Source organism: Pagrus pagrus (assembly GCF_965226575.1).
Source record: "Pagrus pagrus genome assembly, chromosome: 20".
In the NCBI taxonomy this organism is placed as follows: Eukaryota; Metazoa; Chordata; class Actinopteri; order Spariformes; family Sparidae; genus Pagrus; species Pagrus pagrus.
The window spans coordinates 6878766-6892398 of NC_140207.1; the positions used below are offsets into that span (position 1 = coordinate 6878766).

General features: G+C 43.0%; 1 protein-coding gene across 6 annotated transcripts in view; it reads right to left on the reverse strand.

Moving 5' to 3' along the window:
• Positions 1–13633, reverse strand: part of LOC311249074 (RALY RNA binding protein like) — a 109420-nt gene that overhangs the window by 25656 nt on the left and 70131 nt on the right. The window contains exon 1 of one of the 6 annotated variants that reach the window (XM_084339803.1): positions 7468–7643. The exons of the other annotated variants lie outside the window; for them this stretch is intronic. Within the exon in view, the coding sequence (XP_084195929.1) occupies positions 7468–7504 (37 nt within the window). The 5' untranslated portion in view covers positions 7505–7643. Of the gene's footprint in view, positions 1–7467; positions 7644–13633 lie in introns of those variants that run through there. 6 annotated transcript variants of the gene reach the window in all.

Genomic DNA, 13633 nt, shown 5'->3' on the forward strand with positions numbered 1-13633 from the left:
CTTTTGAGTCATATCGCAGACGTGCAGCACAGCGAACAGGTGATTGACTGCAATAAACTCCCTTTAAACGAATCAACGGGGACCTTGAGAGAATGAAAAATGTCTTCTTTTCTTTTACAAAAAGAGAGGAAAATTCCCCACGGACCAGAGCTGATGGCTCTACAACGCATTTGTCACTTCCTCCCTTTGCTCGCTCTTTCATTTCAGTCCCCTCTCCTCGCAAACGTCAACTGTCTGTTTGATGAGATAAAACATTAAAAGGCAAAGACGGAGAGCTAGAAAGAGTGAGAGAGCGGGGACACGGAGGGAGCTGCCGATCATCTCCTCACGGAACGAGAAACTCCGGCGCCAATCTCCCCAATGTCTTAATTAATTGAACAAAGTAAGTAATCATGCAAATTGTTCCTCGGCGGGAGGGACGTAAAGCTGAGAGTCGAGAACGTGGCGAAGGAGCTGGATCGAGCAGGTGATGGACGTGCAGAAGGGACAGGTAGGGATGTAGGAAATTCGTCTCTCAATTGTGAGGCTGGGCCGGTCTGTGAGGAAGGCAGGAGGTCTGAGATGAAGGAACTGCCACATCTAATACCAAACGCTGTACATCATGACCTGCAGGCAAGGCCCTGACTGGTGTGGGCATCATAAAAACTCCAGATACGCCTTTCATCTTTGCTCCTGTGATATATTTCCGAGGGCTGATACGGGCCGGCCGTATCGCAGGTATGGACTGACAAGTTAAAATGACAGATTTCCTCGAAATCTCAGAGTGAATTACAATCAAATCTGCCTTTCACAGTGGATCCTCGCTGTGCCCTGACCGCTTCTGATTTTCACAGAAGCCTTTCAGCTCCGTGCTGAATCATCCCTCACATTTCAATCACTCCACTGTGAGACATTAGCCTTGTTCTCTGCTCTCTGTGCCCGGCGAGCCCCTCAATCAAGGTCACCAGGCAATTCGGTCCATTCAAAAACTGAAATAAGCGGTTTGCTGTTCCCTCTCAGCACCAGCAAAAAAAAAAAAAAGACAGCTTGTTTACCGACGCTTCTCCGAAAACAGTTGCAGGCTGGCGTCGTGGACGGCTGGTGTTTAATTATATGGAAAAACAAGCGGCGAGGAGACAGCGTGGATATCTGCATATCAAAGGTGGTGTACCTGGAACCTTTGAAGATCAAACATCAAACAGGGCTATTCAAGGTGAGGTCAGGTGGCTCTCCACATTTTTCTGTTTGGATCTGAAATTTTAGTTTGCAAACCGTATTCTTCCGCGTCAAGTGGACGATATGATGATATAAAATGTGAGGCAATAATCGATTAACTGCTTCAATAATGCAAAAATACCTAACTTTTTCTGGTTCCAGCTTCTCAAATGTGAGTATGTAGTTTGGGGATATTGGTCAAGTTAAGTTTCACATTGGGCCCTTGTAAATAAACATGGGTGTTTTTCACTATAATCTGACATTTGATCGGCAAAGCAATTCATTGATTAATCAAGAGAATGGTCAACAGATCATTCAATAAAGGTAATATACTGTGATGTGAGGATTTTACCAAACCCGTGTTCAATAACTCGTATTACTGTGCCATCAAAGGCAGAGCGACTTCACATTATTACAATCACGTTATTACTTTGTTGGTTAATTCTGTGCGTCATGATTTACACTCGGCGAAGTGTGAATGAAGAACAAAATTGAGATTCCAAGCCATTCATTCCTGCTCATAGAAAACCTGCTGCCTCACAACTTTCAAGGTGACACGGGCTTCAACACACTGGTGCGTTTCTGTTGAGCTCCAAACATCCTTTTAAGGTGTCCTGAGAAAACAAGGCTGTCCTCAGGAGATACCTATCGTTATTTGGATAATCTTAAATTTGCAATGCTTATTTCACAGTGGATCGCTTCGATAAATGAAGAGAATACACCGTTTACTTCATTGCAACCTATATAAGATGTCACAATTATTATTTTCCTTATTTCTTATTTTGCAAAATATGATTAGGCAAGGCAAGGCAGGCAAGGCAAAAACAAAGACATATACAAATCACAGAATCCCAAAGTCCAAGGTGAAGTCTTTGCCAACCACAAGACACAAGACAAGACAAGAAAACATTGTGGTTCGGCTTAAAATAACTACATTACTATGTAAATTTGGTCACAAAGCGAACCAAGTTATGTTTCGTATGTGACGTAACTACGTTAGTGAGTTAAAATAACTCTTTACTTCACCTAACTTCCTCCTTTGCTGCCGTAATAATTACTATGACCACTAGAGGTCGCCACCTTGGACGAAAAACGAGAATTTGGCTGTTCACACGGTCAACATTTACGGTCGATTTCCTGATGAAAAACAGGCTGTCAAAAACGGATGGTTTTGTCCCAAACTAAAAGATAAGGTTCAATTTTCAGTAACATATTAGCGCCCCTCTAGTGCAGTAGCATGAAGAGTGAGAACAGTCTGAGTCGGGGTGGCTGGTGGGTTGGGTGGTTCAATATCATGGAAAGCCAGCAAGTGCTACCATTTAAGAGGCTGTGACCGGAGCATATTTTGTAAGTTTGCTCAAGAAAATGACATTAATTAATAACTGATGTCTGTTTTCATTCTACTTCTATGTCGTTGGCATACTCCTAGCTCATCCTCTTCCCTCTTCACATCCCCCTTCCATCAATCCACTCTGTGCCACAGAGTTCCCCTAAAAAGCCATTTTATTATAAGACTACAACATCTCAGTGAACATCCTATTATAAAACTGGAGCATCTCTCCCTCTGTAAACACTCAAGTGTGACTTCTAGTCTGCTGCCCTGCCTCGGCGCCTCTCTGAGGTCGCGTGGACCAGAGTCCGAGGGGATCAGCTCGTAATCCTCGGCCCCTTCAGGCACCGGCGGAACAGATAAAAGCGTGGCATCGGTTTGAGATCACACCCTTCTGTGTGACCTGTAAAACCCAGCGAGCTGTCTCGCGCAAGTCAACAATGATGCACTTCAAAGAGCGGACGATTCGGGCGGCTGGACGGATGAACGTGGCGCGGCGAGGGAGCTTAGCGGCGGGGCACGAGGCAGGAAAAACAAACGCGTACGAACAATCTCTGAGAAACAATGATGGCAACCGTTGATAATCAGGTTATCAACACAGACTTGCCTCCCTGCTAAAAATAGGCCCCTTTTCAGGCTCTTTAGCGTTGAACCTACAACAGAAATATTTGAGCTGACATCGTTCTGCTCTACGATTCCCACTTATGCATTTATATTTCATTTAAACCAGGAAATAAAGAGAATTACTGATAGAGGGGAAATTTCACAGGCATACTGCTGGCCTACATGTAGAGATTGTGTTCTTGCCCTTCAGATACGATGTTGCACGTCCCAGAATAGGTGTGCTGGCGTGCATGTGAGAGACGGGCGCCGCGATGGGAAGAGAGACAGAGCGAGGCGTTACAAGTTCCCTAATTATTTCCATGTGCTCGCCCTGACACTTGACAGACATTCATTGTACCGTTCTTTAGACTGGTACACTGCTGCAGTCGCATTATCTGTCGACTGTGCACATTAGATCCAATATTAACACACGCCATTCACCGGAGCATGTTGTGCTAAAATATTCTGCTTCTTTTGCCATTTTGCATCATTTCACAAAAAGCTTATTGCACATAGGGACGTGGATAATAAGGCGTCATTTTAGCTGTGAGTGCCTGTGTTTTCTCTGTGCATCGGTGCTCGGACGTGTTTGTGTGTTTGTGTGTTTGTGTGTGTGTGTCACTGAATGCTTGTCTTTATTTCACACTGATTGGTGCTTCTCCTGGCAACAGTCCAAACTGCCTTTGCTCCACTAAACGCGAGTGGAGCCGCCAGTGTGAGAGACAAGGACTCTGGGGGAGCGACATCTTGTGACAACTCTGTCACATTATTTCATCATCCACCGAGGACTCTCATTAGGGTCCTTTTCTGACAGATAAAAATCAAATTCTCAGGACGGAGCGGAGCAGAGCGTGACGCGGGCGCTTGGACAAGTTGAAAAAAACAACACAAAAAAAATAAAATAATAAAAGTGTGGGGGCACAGCTGGTGAAACTGAAACTGTAGCAACTGCATCGTAGGTGGCAACTAGAGTATCTGGAATGGATTATATTCTCTAATTGCTTGTGATTTATTCAAGAGAGGACGAGCCGCAGATTGTGATGCGCGTGATTTGTATTCCTTCCCATGCACGGACATCCAAACTGAAATTTTAGGGCAAAATGGAGCTGAGCTGAAAAGAGGTCTGGTCTAGGAGGCAGTATACACGCACGCAATCTTCCCGCTCGTGCACGCACCAACCACAGATGCCCTTGACACGTGGCTTGAGATCTTCAGATACATGGAGGACATCTGACAGAAGATGTAACACCCCAACCCCCGAAACCACTCCTCCACACACAACCTAACATCTGCAGCACAGACACACACACACTCAATCGTCATGCGCTGCAGCCTTCAATCACACACAAATTGCAAGAAACAAGGAGAACGCAGGACGAGCATGTGCAGGGAAAAAGAAAGAAAGAAAAGGTGCGGGAGTCGAGTCTCAGGAGCTTGTGTCCAGGGGAAGTTTTCATTAGCATGTATCAAAGCCTCCCTTCGCCTGAAGAATGACACACAGTACACAGACGCACACACACACACACATGTGCACAGTGTGTGTCCCAGTGGTGCAGAGGGCTGAAACCCCATTTGATCTCCAAAGATTCCTGAGCTGCAAAATCTTAAATATTTATGGACTTCAACTCAAATACTCGTGCTCACAGACTCGTCAGAAAAAAGAAAAAAAAAAAGGGCCGAGAGCGACTTTTTTTTTTCTCCTTCCTCTAATTAAATTAATCACAAAAGGCGACGGCATAAACACGCTCGCGGGCAGCAGAGTTCACCTTTTGAAAAAAGAACAAAGCTACAAAGATAAATCCCCCCATCCTCCCCCCGGGAGGTATTAGCTGAACGGGGATGGGGATTTCTTTAACACAGCACAATCATGGCAACAAAGCAGAGATGTGTAGCAGATTATTACTCTCTAATTAATAAACAATCACTATTTGCAAAAGCTTACATTTTCATCATGTCCATGCAGCACTGTTGCAGAGCACATTTCAAAGTAAGAGCAGCCGGGGCCAAGAAATAAATAATAAATTGCTGCAGTCTCAAACAAGCCGATTGCAAATGTTACACCTACACAAGTCTCTCTCTCTCGAGATATATATATAACGTATATTTGCCATATTATATGTCACTCAAACATCCATCATACCACAGTATATGCTGCTGAAAAGCCACACGAACTGAAGGCAAAAAAAGAAGCACGAGGTGTGAGGTTTCAACAGCGAGGGAGTCCTTCACTATTTTCTCCTGGCCACCTCTTCCAGCCACCAGTGCTTGACACTGCTCGCGCTTCAACGCACTCAGCCTCTGAATTTGCAGTCAGGGAGCTGATTGCAGAAATGCCTGATGAAGACGATGGCAACGAGTAGGTAGAAGTCACAGTCCTACATTTTTCAACACATTCTGAGGAGCTGACCAAGGTGCTTCAGATAAGATAGGTGTTGAATTGCATCTGGACCAAGGCTGATTATTTTCATTGTCGATCAATCTGTTGATAACTTTCTCAGATAATTGATTAACTGTTTGATCTATAAGATGTAAGAAAATGGTGAAAATGTCAATCAAGGCCAATACAATGTAGAAAATATTCACATTTAAGAAGCTGGAATCTGAGAATTTTTGGCTTTGTACCTTAAAGAATGACTCAAACCAATTAATCGATTATCAAAATAGTTGGCAATCAATTCATCAGTTGACAACTAACCGATTAATCGATTAATCGCTGCAGCTCTGACCTGGATCCAGCTGGTTGAAAGTGCATCTAATGACAACAAAGCCAACATTGGTTTTCTCATTTTTGATCAGAACATAATAAGAACAGACATCTTAATATCAACAGGTTTACTGTCCGTTATCCATCAAACTCAGACGTATCACATCCTGAACCCATTTCAAGCATCGGCGAGTTCGTCCCCTATCTAAAAAATACACAGAAGGGGCTCGGACCAGCCACCTGAAGGTTAAAGTCCAGAACAGCCTGTAAAATAAGCTCAACATCTTCAGCAATTTGAGCACAGATTTTTATTTTATTTTACATTCTCCCTGCTCGTTGGAGCTCCTGGATTTCTTCGCCTACCCTTTCTCTGCACACTGACTCCTCTGTGCATGACTTCCAACTTTGGCTTTTCTTCTCACCTTACAAGGCTTTACATGCAGAAAGTCACGCAGTGCTATTTGTAGCCTACACAGTGCACAATATAGTTCTGCATTTCCTCTGCTGAGGAGAAGAAAAAATCTGTTTTTCTTAAACAGCAGCTGCATCACACTCTGCAGGCAGGACAGTCGTGGGTATGCGTGACTGTAAAACGACTGTTTTTTCCATTTAGGCGCACCAGCACATAATGTAGGCACGCCTCATAATTGATTTTACATTGGGTAAAAGGTGTAAACACATGTTTTCTTCAATTAAATCACATGCAACTAAGATATTGCGATAATCTAAACTGTTTCAAAAAGAAACCTCAAAATGTTTAGTCGCACTCGACAGATTCTTGGTGGCCCTGGTGTGCCAGCATCGTCCATATGCACTGGCCCAGGCTTGCAGTATGGCTGTATAATAGCGCCCATATTATACAGTTATAGGTCTGCACCATAGCAACCAATCTGCGTCCTATTTTCTAAGTGAACTGATTAATCACATCACAGCTGGATCCATAAACATCATAAAATTCTTAGAAATCACACTGGCCATGCCCCTAGACCTCGACATTGCCTCTTCTGTCTGACAAAGACAGTTTGCAGCCACATTAGGCAAAGAAAAGTAGCAAATCCTCACAGTTAAGAAGCTGAATTGCTGATATTTCTGCTTCCAAACTGTGTATCCACCAAAGGAAGATACGTGTGCGCACTGGAACTGTGGCCATGAGATGGATGAACGCGAATTAAAACCTAAAACGACTGTTTACATTATAATGAGCTCCCTCTTCAGCCCTGATGAGTCGACACATATTATTTCATGATACTGTGCGCTTACTTCAGCAGTTTGAATGAGCATCACAACAGAGCAGGTGCGGGGATGGCTCTCCAAACTAACAGCTCGGCGCAAACACTAATCGTGCAGCAGCAGCAGCAGCAGCAGGTGGCTTGACTTCCTATTAGTCAAGGAAGCACTGACATATTAAGAAAAATACATGCAGACGAGAGCTTTTTCGCGCAGCATGAGCCAGTGGCGCTTCTGCGTTTAACTTTGGCACCTCGCAGCTGCGCGTAAAAACCACATTTCCACGCACAATACGGCAACTTAACCGGGCCTGCGGATCCGGGATGCAATCAACAAAAGGCAACTTGTATCTGTCGACATCAGCATAAAGATGCAGCCCGCGGTGAAAAGACGCTGTGTGTGAACTTACATCGGTGGTTGCGACGCTTCCCCTTGTACATGGTCATTATGTACGGGTCCAGCTTTGCGCTCGTTCAAGATCCGCGTTCGGTTACCACGAGACAGCGACGGAGAGGGAACAGCGGGGACTTGGTCTTGCTGCGATACTTTGTGACTGGATATAAATTAGCCCTTCAGACGGAGGCGCTGCTGAAGCGAGGATCATACCATGCTCAGAGACGGGAGAGGGGGGGGGAGTACAGTGCATCTCATCCACACACACACACACACACACACACACACACACACACACACACACACACACACACACAGCGGAAGGGAAATTATAAATCATGGAGATTAGGAAGCAAAAAAAATCAGACGGCAAGGAAAAGAAATATACATAATGTAGCAAAACAACTCTGTCAGGGTTCATTTTGATCACACTCAGGGCCGGAGCCAGGATTTTAGAAATACTGAGGTCATGGCCCCCCCCCTTTCCAAATGCTGACGCACTGGGATTGTGTGACAGGCTGGCCACCATCCTAAAGTCAATTCAATCAAATCAGTTTTATTTATGTAGCCCAAAATCATGATCACATTGCCTCGGTCGGGCTGTACAACATGTCCGGTGAACGTCATCCTCTGAGGAGAGCCACAGAGGAGGGATCCCTCTCCCAGGACGGACTGACATGCAATAGATGCGGCACACACAGAACAGAACAACAAAATCACAATTTACAAATTGCTATATCTGATATCTGATACAAATTATATAACATATGTAAAGTGTGTGGATCCAGGAGGACGACCGAGCGGGCCGAGGCATCGCCAAGAGGTGCCCGGGGCCACACGACCTGACGAGTTGGGAAACCCGAAGCGTCAGTATTTGACGACTTGGGAATGAGAATCCAGAATCTTTAATGTATAAAAGATTTTTAAAAATATGTAAAATTCTTGAGCAAGTTTCAATTTCATGCTAATTCTCTGCAGGAGGTGTCCACAGCTCTAGTTGCTAGTGTGAATAGCATGTTGTAAAGTCATGCGAGTCTGTTGTTATCTTGCCAAAAAAACATGGAAGTATTATAAACTCGTAAACAGGCATTTTGTCAAAGGAACCATGGCGATGCTAACTTCCAAGGTTAACCTGCAGAAATATGTCATCCCTGCCGCTGTCTTTGGTCAAAAACCAAAAAATATCTGATAAATATTTTCTGCTGATGATGGTGCTGCTCAGTTAAAGGTCAGAAGTTATTCCAATTCATCATGAGCCAACATGAGTCTGTGCTGACTTTCATGTCAGTCCATCAGATAGTCACGTAAAGCCAAAATGTTGACCTCATTGTGTCACTACAAGAAAACTAGATCACCAAAGTCAATAGGATTCAGCCTCGGGGACAATTCATGTTTTTACAATCTCTTCTGGGGACAAAAATGTTCACAGCAATGCATCCGTTAGTTGATGAGATATTTCAGTCTGCTAGCGTGGCTAAAAATGCAAAATGTGTTGGCACAAAGTGCATTTTTTGCGACTCTACTACTCTTCAAAAGGCTTCAGATTTATTCAGACTTTACCCTGGGAATAATTCAGTGAAGATTCATCCATGGTACACACTTTTTACTTCAGAATTTCTGCCAGTCTAACCTTTGAAAAAAGACCAAAACCTGACATCAAATACTGTCTGTGACCTTCAACATGGCACAGTCGCTTCTTAGTTTCGCACTACAAAGCAGTGATAGATCCTTTTCTGTATTATAACAAGGAGGATGTGGCATTCGGCAGCAGTCTCTTCATTATAAAACTCGCTCTGATTATTATCTTACTCCGTATGAGCATACTGGGACACTGGCACAAAAATCATATTCCAGAAACCTCTGGGCAAGATGGAGAAAAGGTGCATCTCATCTTACTTGCAAAGGGGATTGTGTTGCTAAGGAGACAAGGATAAGGAAGCGGCCTGGATGTTGATTTTGTGTGATTCATTCTACTATATTCAGTAGGTGATTTGAGGGGGGACAAGAGGGGGGTGCCACCTCCCTTGCCAAAAAAATGAGGGGGGCGTAGAGCAACTACTACGAAGAAGAACCGATATCCAACAATATGGAGTGAGACTAAGTTGAAATATTATGATGTATGTAGGAAAAATAGGCAAATAAGTGTTTGCTGACCTTTATTTCACTGATATTCAACTTGGATTCTTCATTTTAATAGCTTCCCCTTCTGTTAATGATTGATAAAGAACCCCATCGACCACCAAACCACCATTGTGGTTGTCGCCATCTTTGTTTTTTGAAGCCAGAAGTGACCACGTTTGGACAAGATGGTGGAACTGGGGAGGATATCCTGATCGGATCAAACACAACGTAGCCACACCCCAATGCACACCCTGCTTTGTCGTCTGTTTTACTCTTAATGGGACCATGATTCACAACATCATGCTGTATTGATGAAAACTTGTAACCAGCAATTGAGAACATAAACTCATGAGGAAACTGTTTACTGAGGTAATAAATCAAGGGAGAAGTAGGGTCATTTTCTCATAAGCTTACATACAGTTGGACTCCTTTCTGAAACCAGTGGACTAAATTCTATACCGTTTTGTATCCTGTATACTCGTCATCAGAAAAATGACAGTAAAGGTCGACTGTGAAAGCAGTTTATAACGACCCATATTCACATTTTTTTGTTCAGTTGCAACCTCTAGTGGCTGTAGTAATTATTGCAGCAGCAAAGAAGGAAGTCAGGACAAGTTGCAACGTTTAGTTGCGGACCAGCGAGAGGATCAAAGATCTATACTATTACTTTTTTGTTGAAGTGTTTTTTTATGGTTTTATTTTGATATGACAGTTTAGAGATGACAGGAAGTGGGATAAGAGAAAGGGGGGACGACACGCAACAAGGGGGCTACAGGTCGCACTCGCACCTTGTTAAAAAGATAATGATAATAGGATGAGAGGGAAGGTATCTTATTGTGTCATCTCCCTTGTGAAAAAAACAAAATTAACAAATCAGAAACCAACCTTATCACATTGTTATCACGTAGGTTAAATGACAACACCTTTTTTTGGCCCAAGATGAATTGTGCAGTGGAAACAAACGACTCTGGTTGCAGCACAAGTAGCAGCAATTCAATCAATATCGCTCTCCTCTGAAACTGCTGCAGCTCGCACACTCTCCAAAAAATGACAAATGGTCTTCTATTTGCTTTTACTTTGAAACTTTTAACTGATGAAACCCCCTCAAAGTGAATATTGCGATAGGCGAATAAATCAATACAGCGGATATGATTACTGGTTCATGCACTAGGCTATAGGTCAAAATCAGTTGTTGTAAAAATGGCTTTTTAGGGCTGTTAAACTTAAAAAAAAGATATTTCTTTGGATGAGGAAAAAGGTGTACACATTTTTACATCTGCAAACAGCAAAGAGAAACATTTGTGTTTGAAAGTAGAGACATCTGCTGTCCGTGATGGATTAATGCAACAAACAGCATCAAGAAAGCAACAGGAAGCACAACGTCAATACGGCATAAAATTAGGAAAATCTGAATCCCTCATCTTTGTTTGCAAAAGAGAGAAATGAAAGAACTACTTGAGACCAGGCCTGCTATGTTCCATACTCCCAGGTGACGCCAGACCCTTTTTTAATAAGCATCAGACAGAATAAATCTCAAAGCAAAGCAAGCCAGACTCTCCTCACTTGAATTTTTTCATATTTTCATTTTAAGAAATATGAGGAGTTTTTAATTAAATGTTCCTTTTTAAAGTAAGGTTTAGTTCAACAGCCTTGTGGTAAGTGGGAACGGCTGTACTCCTTTTCTCAGAATAGTCATAATGTTTTCAGTCAGATGTGAAATTCAAAAGCGCTGTATTCATGTTTGAGGAAGAATACAATTCTTAAGTTTTCATCTCAAATCTAACCTCTAACCTTGTCAGTCAGGACCACAACAGCAAGGCAGATGTTTTCAGAGATATTGGCTTTGATGAGGCTTTCAGAGCAGCTATGAAAAATGGATTTAAATCAACTAAGGACAAACTAAATGACTATGTGTAATGTCAAAGGGGTCCTTCAGAGCTGTTAAGCATCACTCAGCTGATTGTTGATTTTCTGACCCACAACTTTAATGTTTTTGTTCACTCTTGACATCCTTATCGAGTCATTTTCAGCTAATGGAGGCAGCTTGTTATAATATAAATGTTCTAAAACTCACTGTAGACTACCTGCCAGTTACCAAAAATAGCAATGTTAGCAGCTAGCAGCTTAACATAGTGGAGTATTTAGCAGCTCAAGGGCCAGACACTTTTCACAGGAGTTGGTGGGGACCAAAAATATGTTGGACCTAAATTTCCCTGGCGACCCCTGTATCTGTCAGTTTGTTATTTTCATATCTTGGGAACCCTTCATCTGATCTACTTCACACGTTGCAGGTTTGTTGCTGAGGACCAGAGGGAGTGCAGTGGTGAATTTGGCAATTTGGCTTTTGGCGATTTTGGCGCTCTGGCTTCACGGCTCTGAAGACTGAAGCTGGCCTCACATGTGGTCCCTCTCACGTAATCTTATGGGGAAGTAGACGTAAACAAATTGGAGATTAGCATGGTGCAACAACTTGCTGTAGCAACATGTTGGACAGGGAGAACAAGGTTATTTGAGTCCAAACGAGTGGGGAAACTTGGTCGACACTCTAACGATTTAGCTTCTTCACTAAGAACTGGAGGTGACATTTTATGTTTCTGTCTACAGTAGCATGCCAGCTAACATTAGCCTCAGGGGCTGGAATGTTTAGCCTTGCTTGGCAGCCCCGCAAGCTGCCGGGATGCTTCTCTCATTGGTTGTTGTGGTCCAGCTCAGATGTAATTATCCAGATTTTAAATCATATGATTGATGAGTCTGTGAGCAGTTCTGGAGGCTGAAGACTCGATCTGTAAACCCCTCACATTACCAGATAATCTGTGCCAAACAGTAAGTTTTGAACAGGCACTGCACTATTTACTTAAAGTGTTAACTGATGTTTGATTAACTATACATTTACCATTTGATAATTAAAAGGAGGTAAGGTTATGATAAAGTGTTACCATAAAATCTGTTACTGCTGGTTTACGCTCTTAGCTCCGTTTCACATATTGTATTATCTAAATCCTCCATGTTCATGTGGGAGCAAAGGTAAATATAGACATCTACCCACAGGACCACAGTGCTGTCAAATTTCCACAGTGACACATCCGTCACTGCTAGTAATATATTGCAGCCTCTCTGAAGCAGCCACTGTTATTTCCCTTGCTATTCGGCATCACGGGGCTACTTAAATCCAGTTAAACTGATATCATATAACGAGCCAGGTGGTGAATTTTCCTGGGTTTGGACTGGTATCAACTCGGATTTCCTTGAGAAGAATCTACCCTGTTTCTAGGAACCTCATAAAGCCCTCAAAGCACCGAGCACGTCATTACCCTTTTTAAGATACCAAGAGCCTCCTAGAAGATCTAAATGCATCAACCTAATCTAAAGTGCTCAGCATTTTCTGCTGGCATTTGAAACACACTCCCCGCTAACAAATGACCCTCATTTATAGCCGAGACGGAGGGATGCTGCAGATGCCCACGGGGAAGATTTTCTACATGATGGATATAAATCTGCTCAAGCCATCACATCTCATTGGCCTATGACTTACAGCCTCTCTTAGCTCATTAGACAGGCGCTGCTTTTGGCACTGAGTAATTGCAAACGTATCCAGTGTGTCAACTGCTGCGACTGCTTAGCGGTCTGTGACTGCAAATCGCCTCCCTTTTCTATCACTGTGCTTACACTCATTTGTTTGGATTCGGTCCAACTCGACGGAGCGTTGTCAGGCTCAAGGTGTCGAAACATTAAAAACACGGAGGAGATAAAGAAAAAGGAGGTCTCTCAGGCTCCAAGGCTTTTTCTTCTATGATGAACTGAACATTGTGTTCATTGAAATTCTCTGCATTCACAGTGAAAACTCATCAGATGTACGGTCTCTGATATAAACCTGTGCCACATTGTATGACATTGTATTCTCAATTTACTCCTCCAAGTTTGTGCATACAGATAAAAATCAATTAGTCAAAGGAGCACTGTGCTCAAAGGGAACCTTATACCGGAGTATATGGAGGAACAACGATCCCCGGGGTGAAAGTGAAACAAAACTTTATTAAGGAGAAAGCAGGCATCCAAATCCA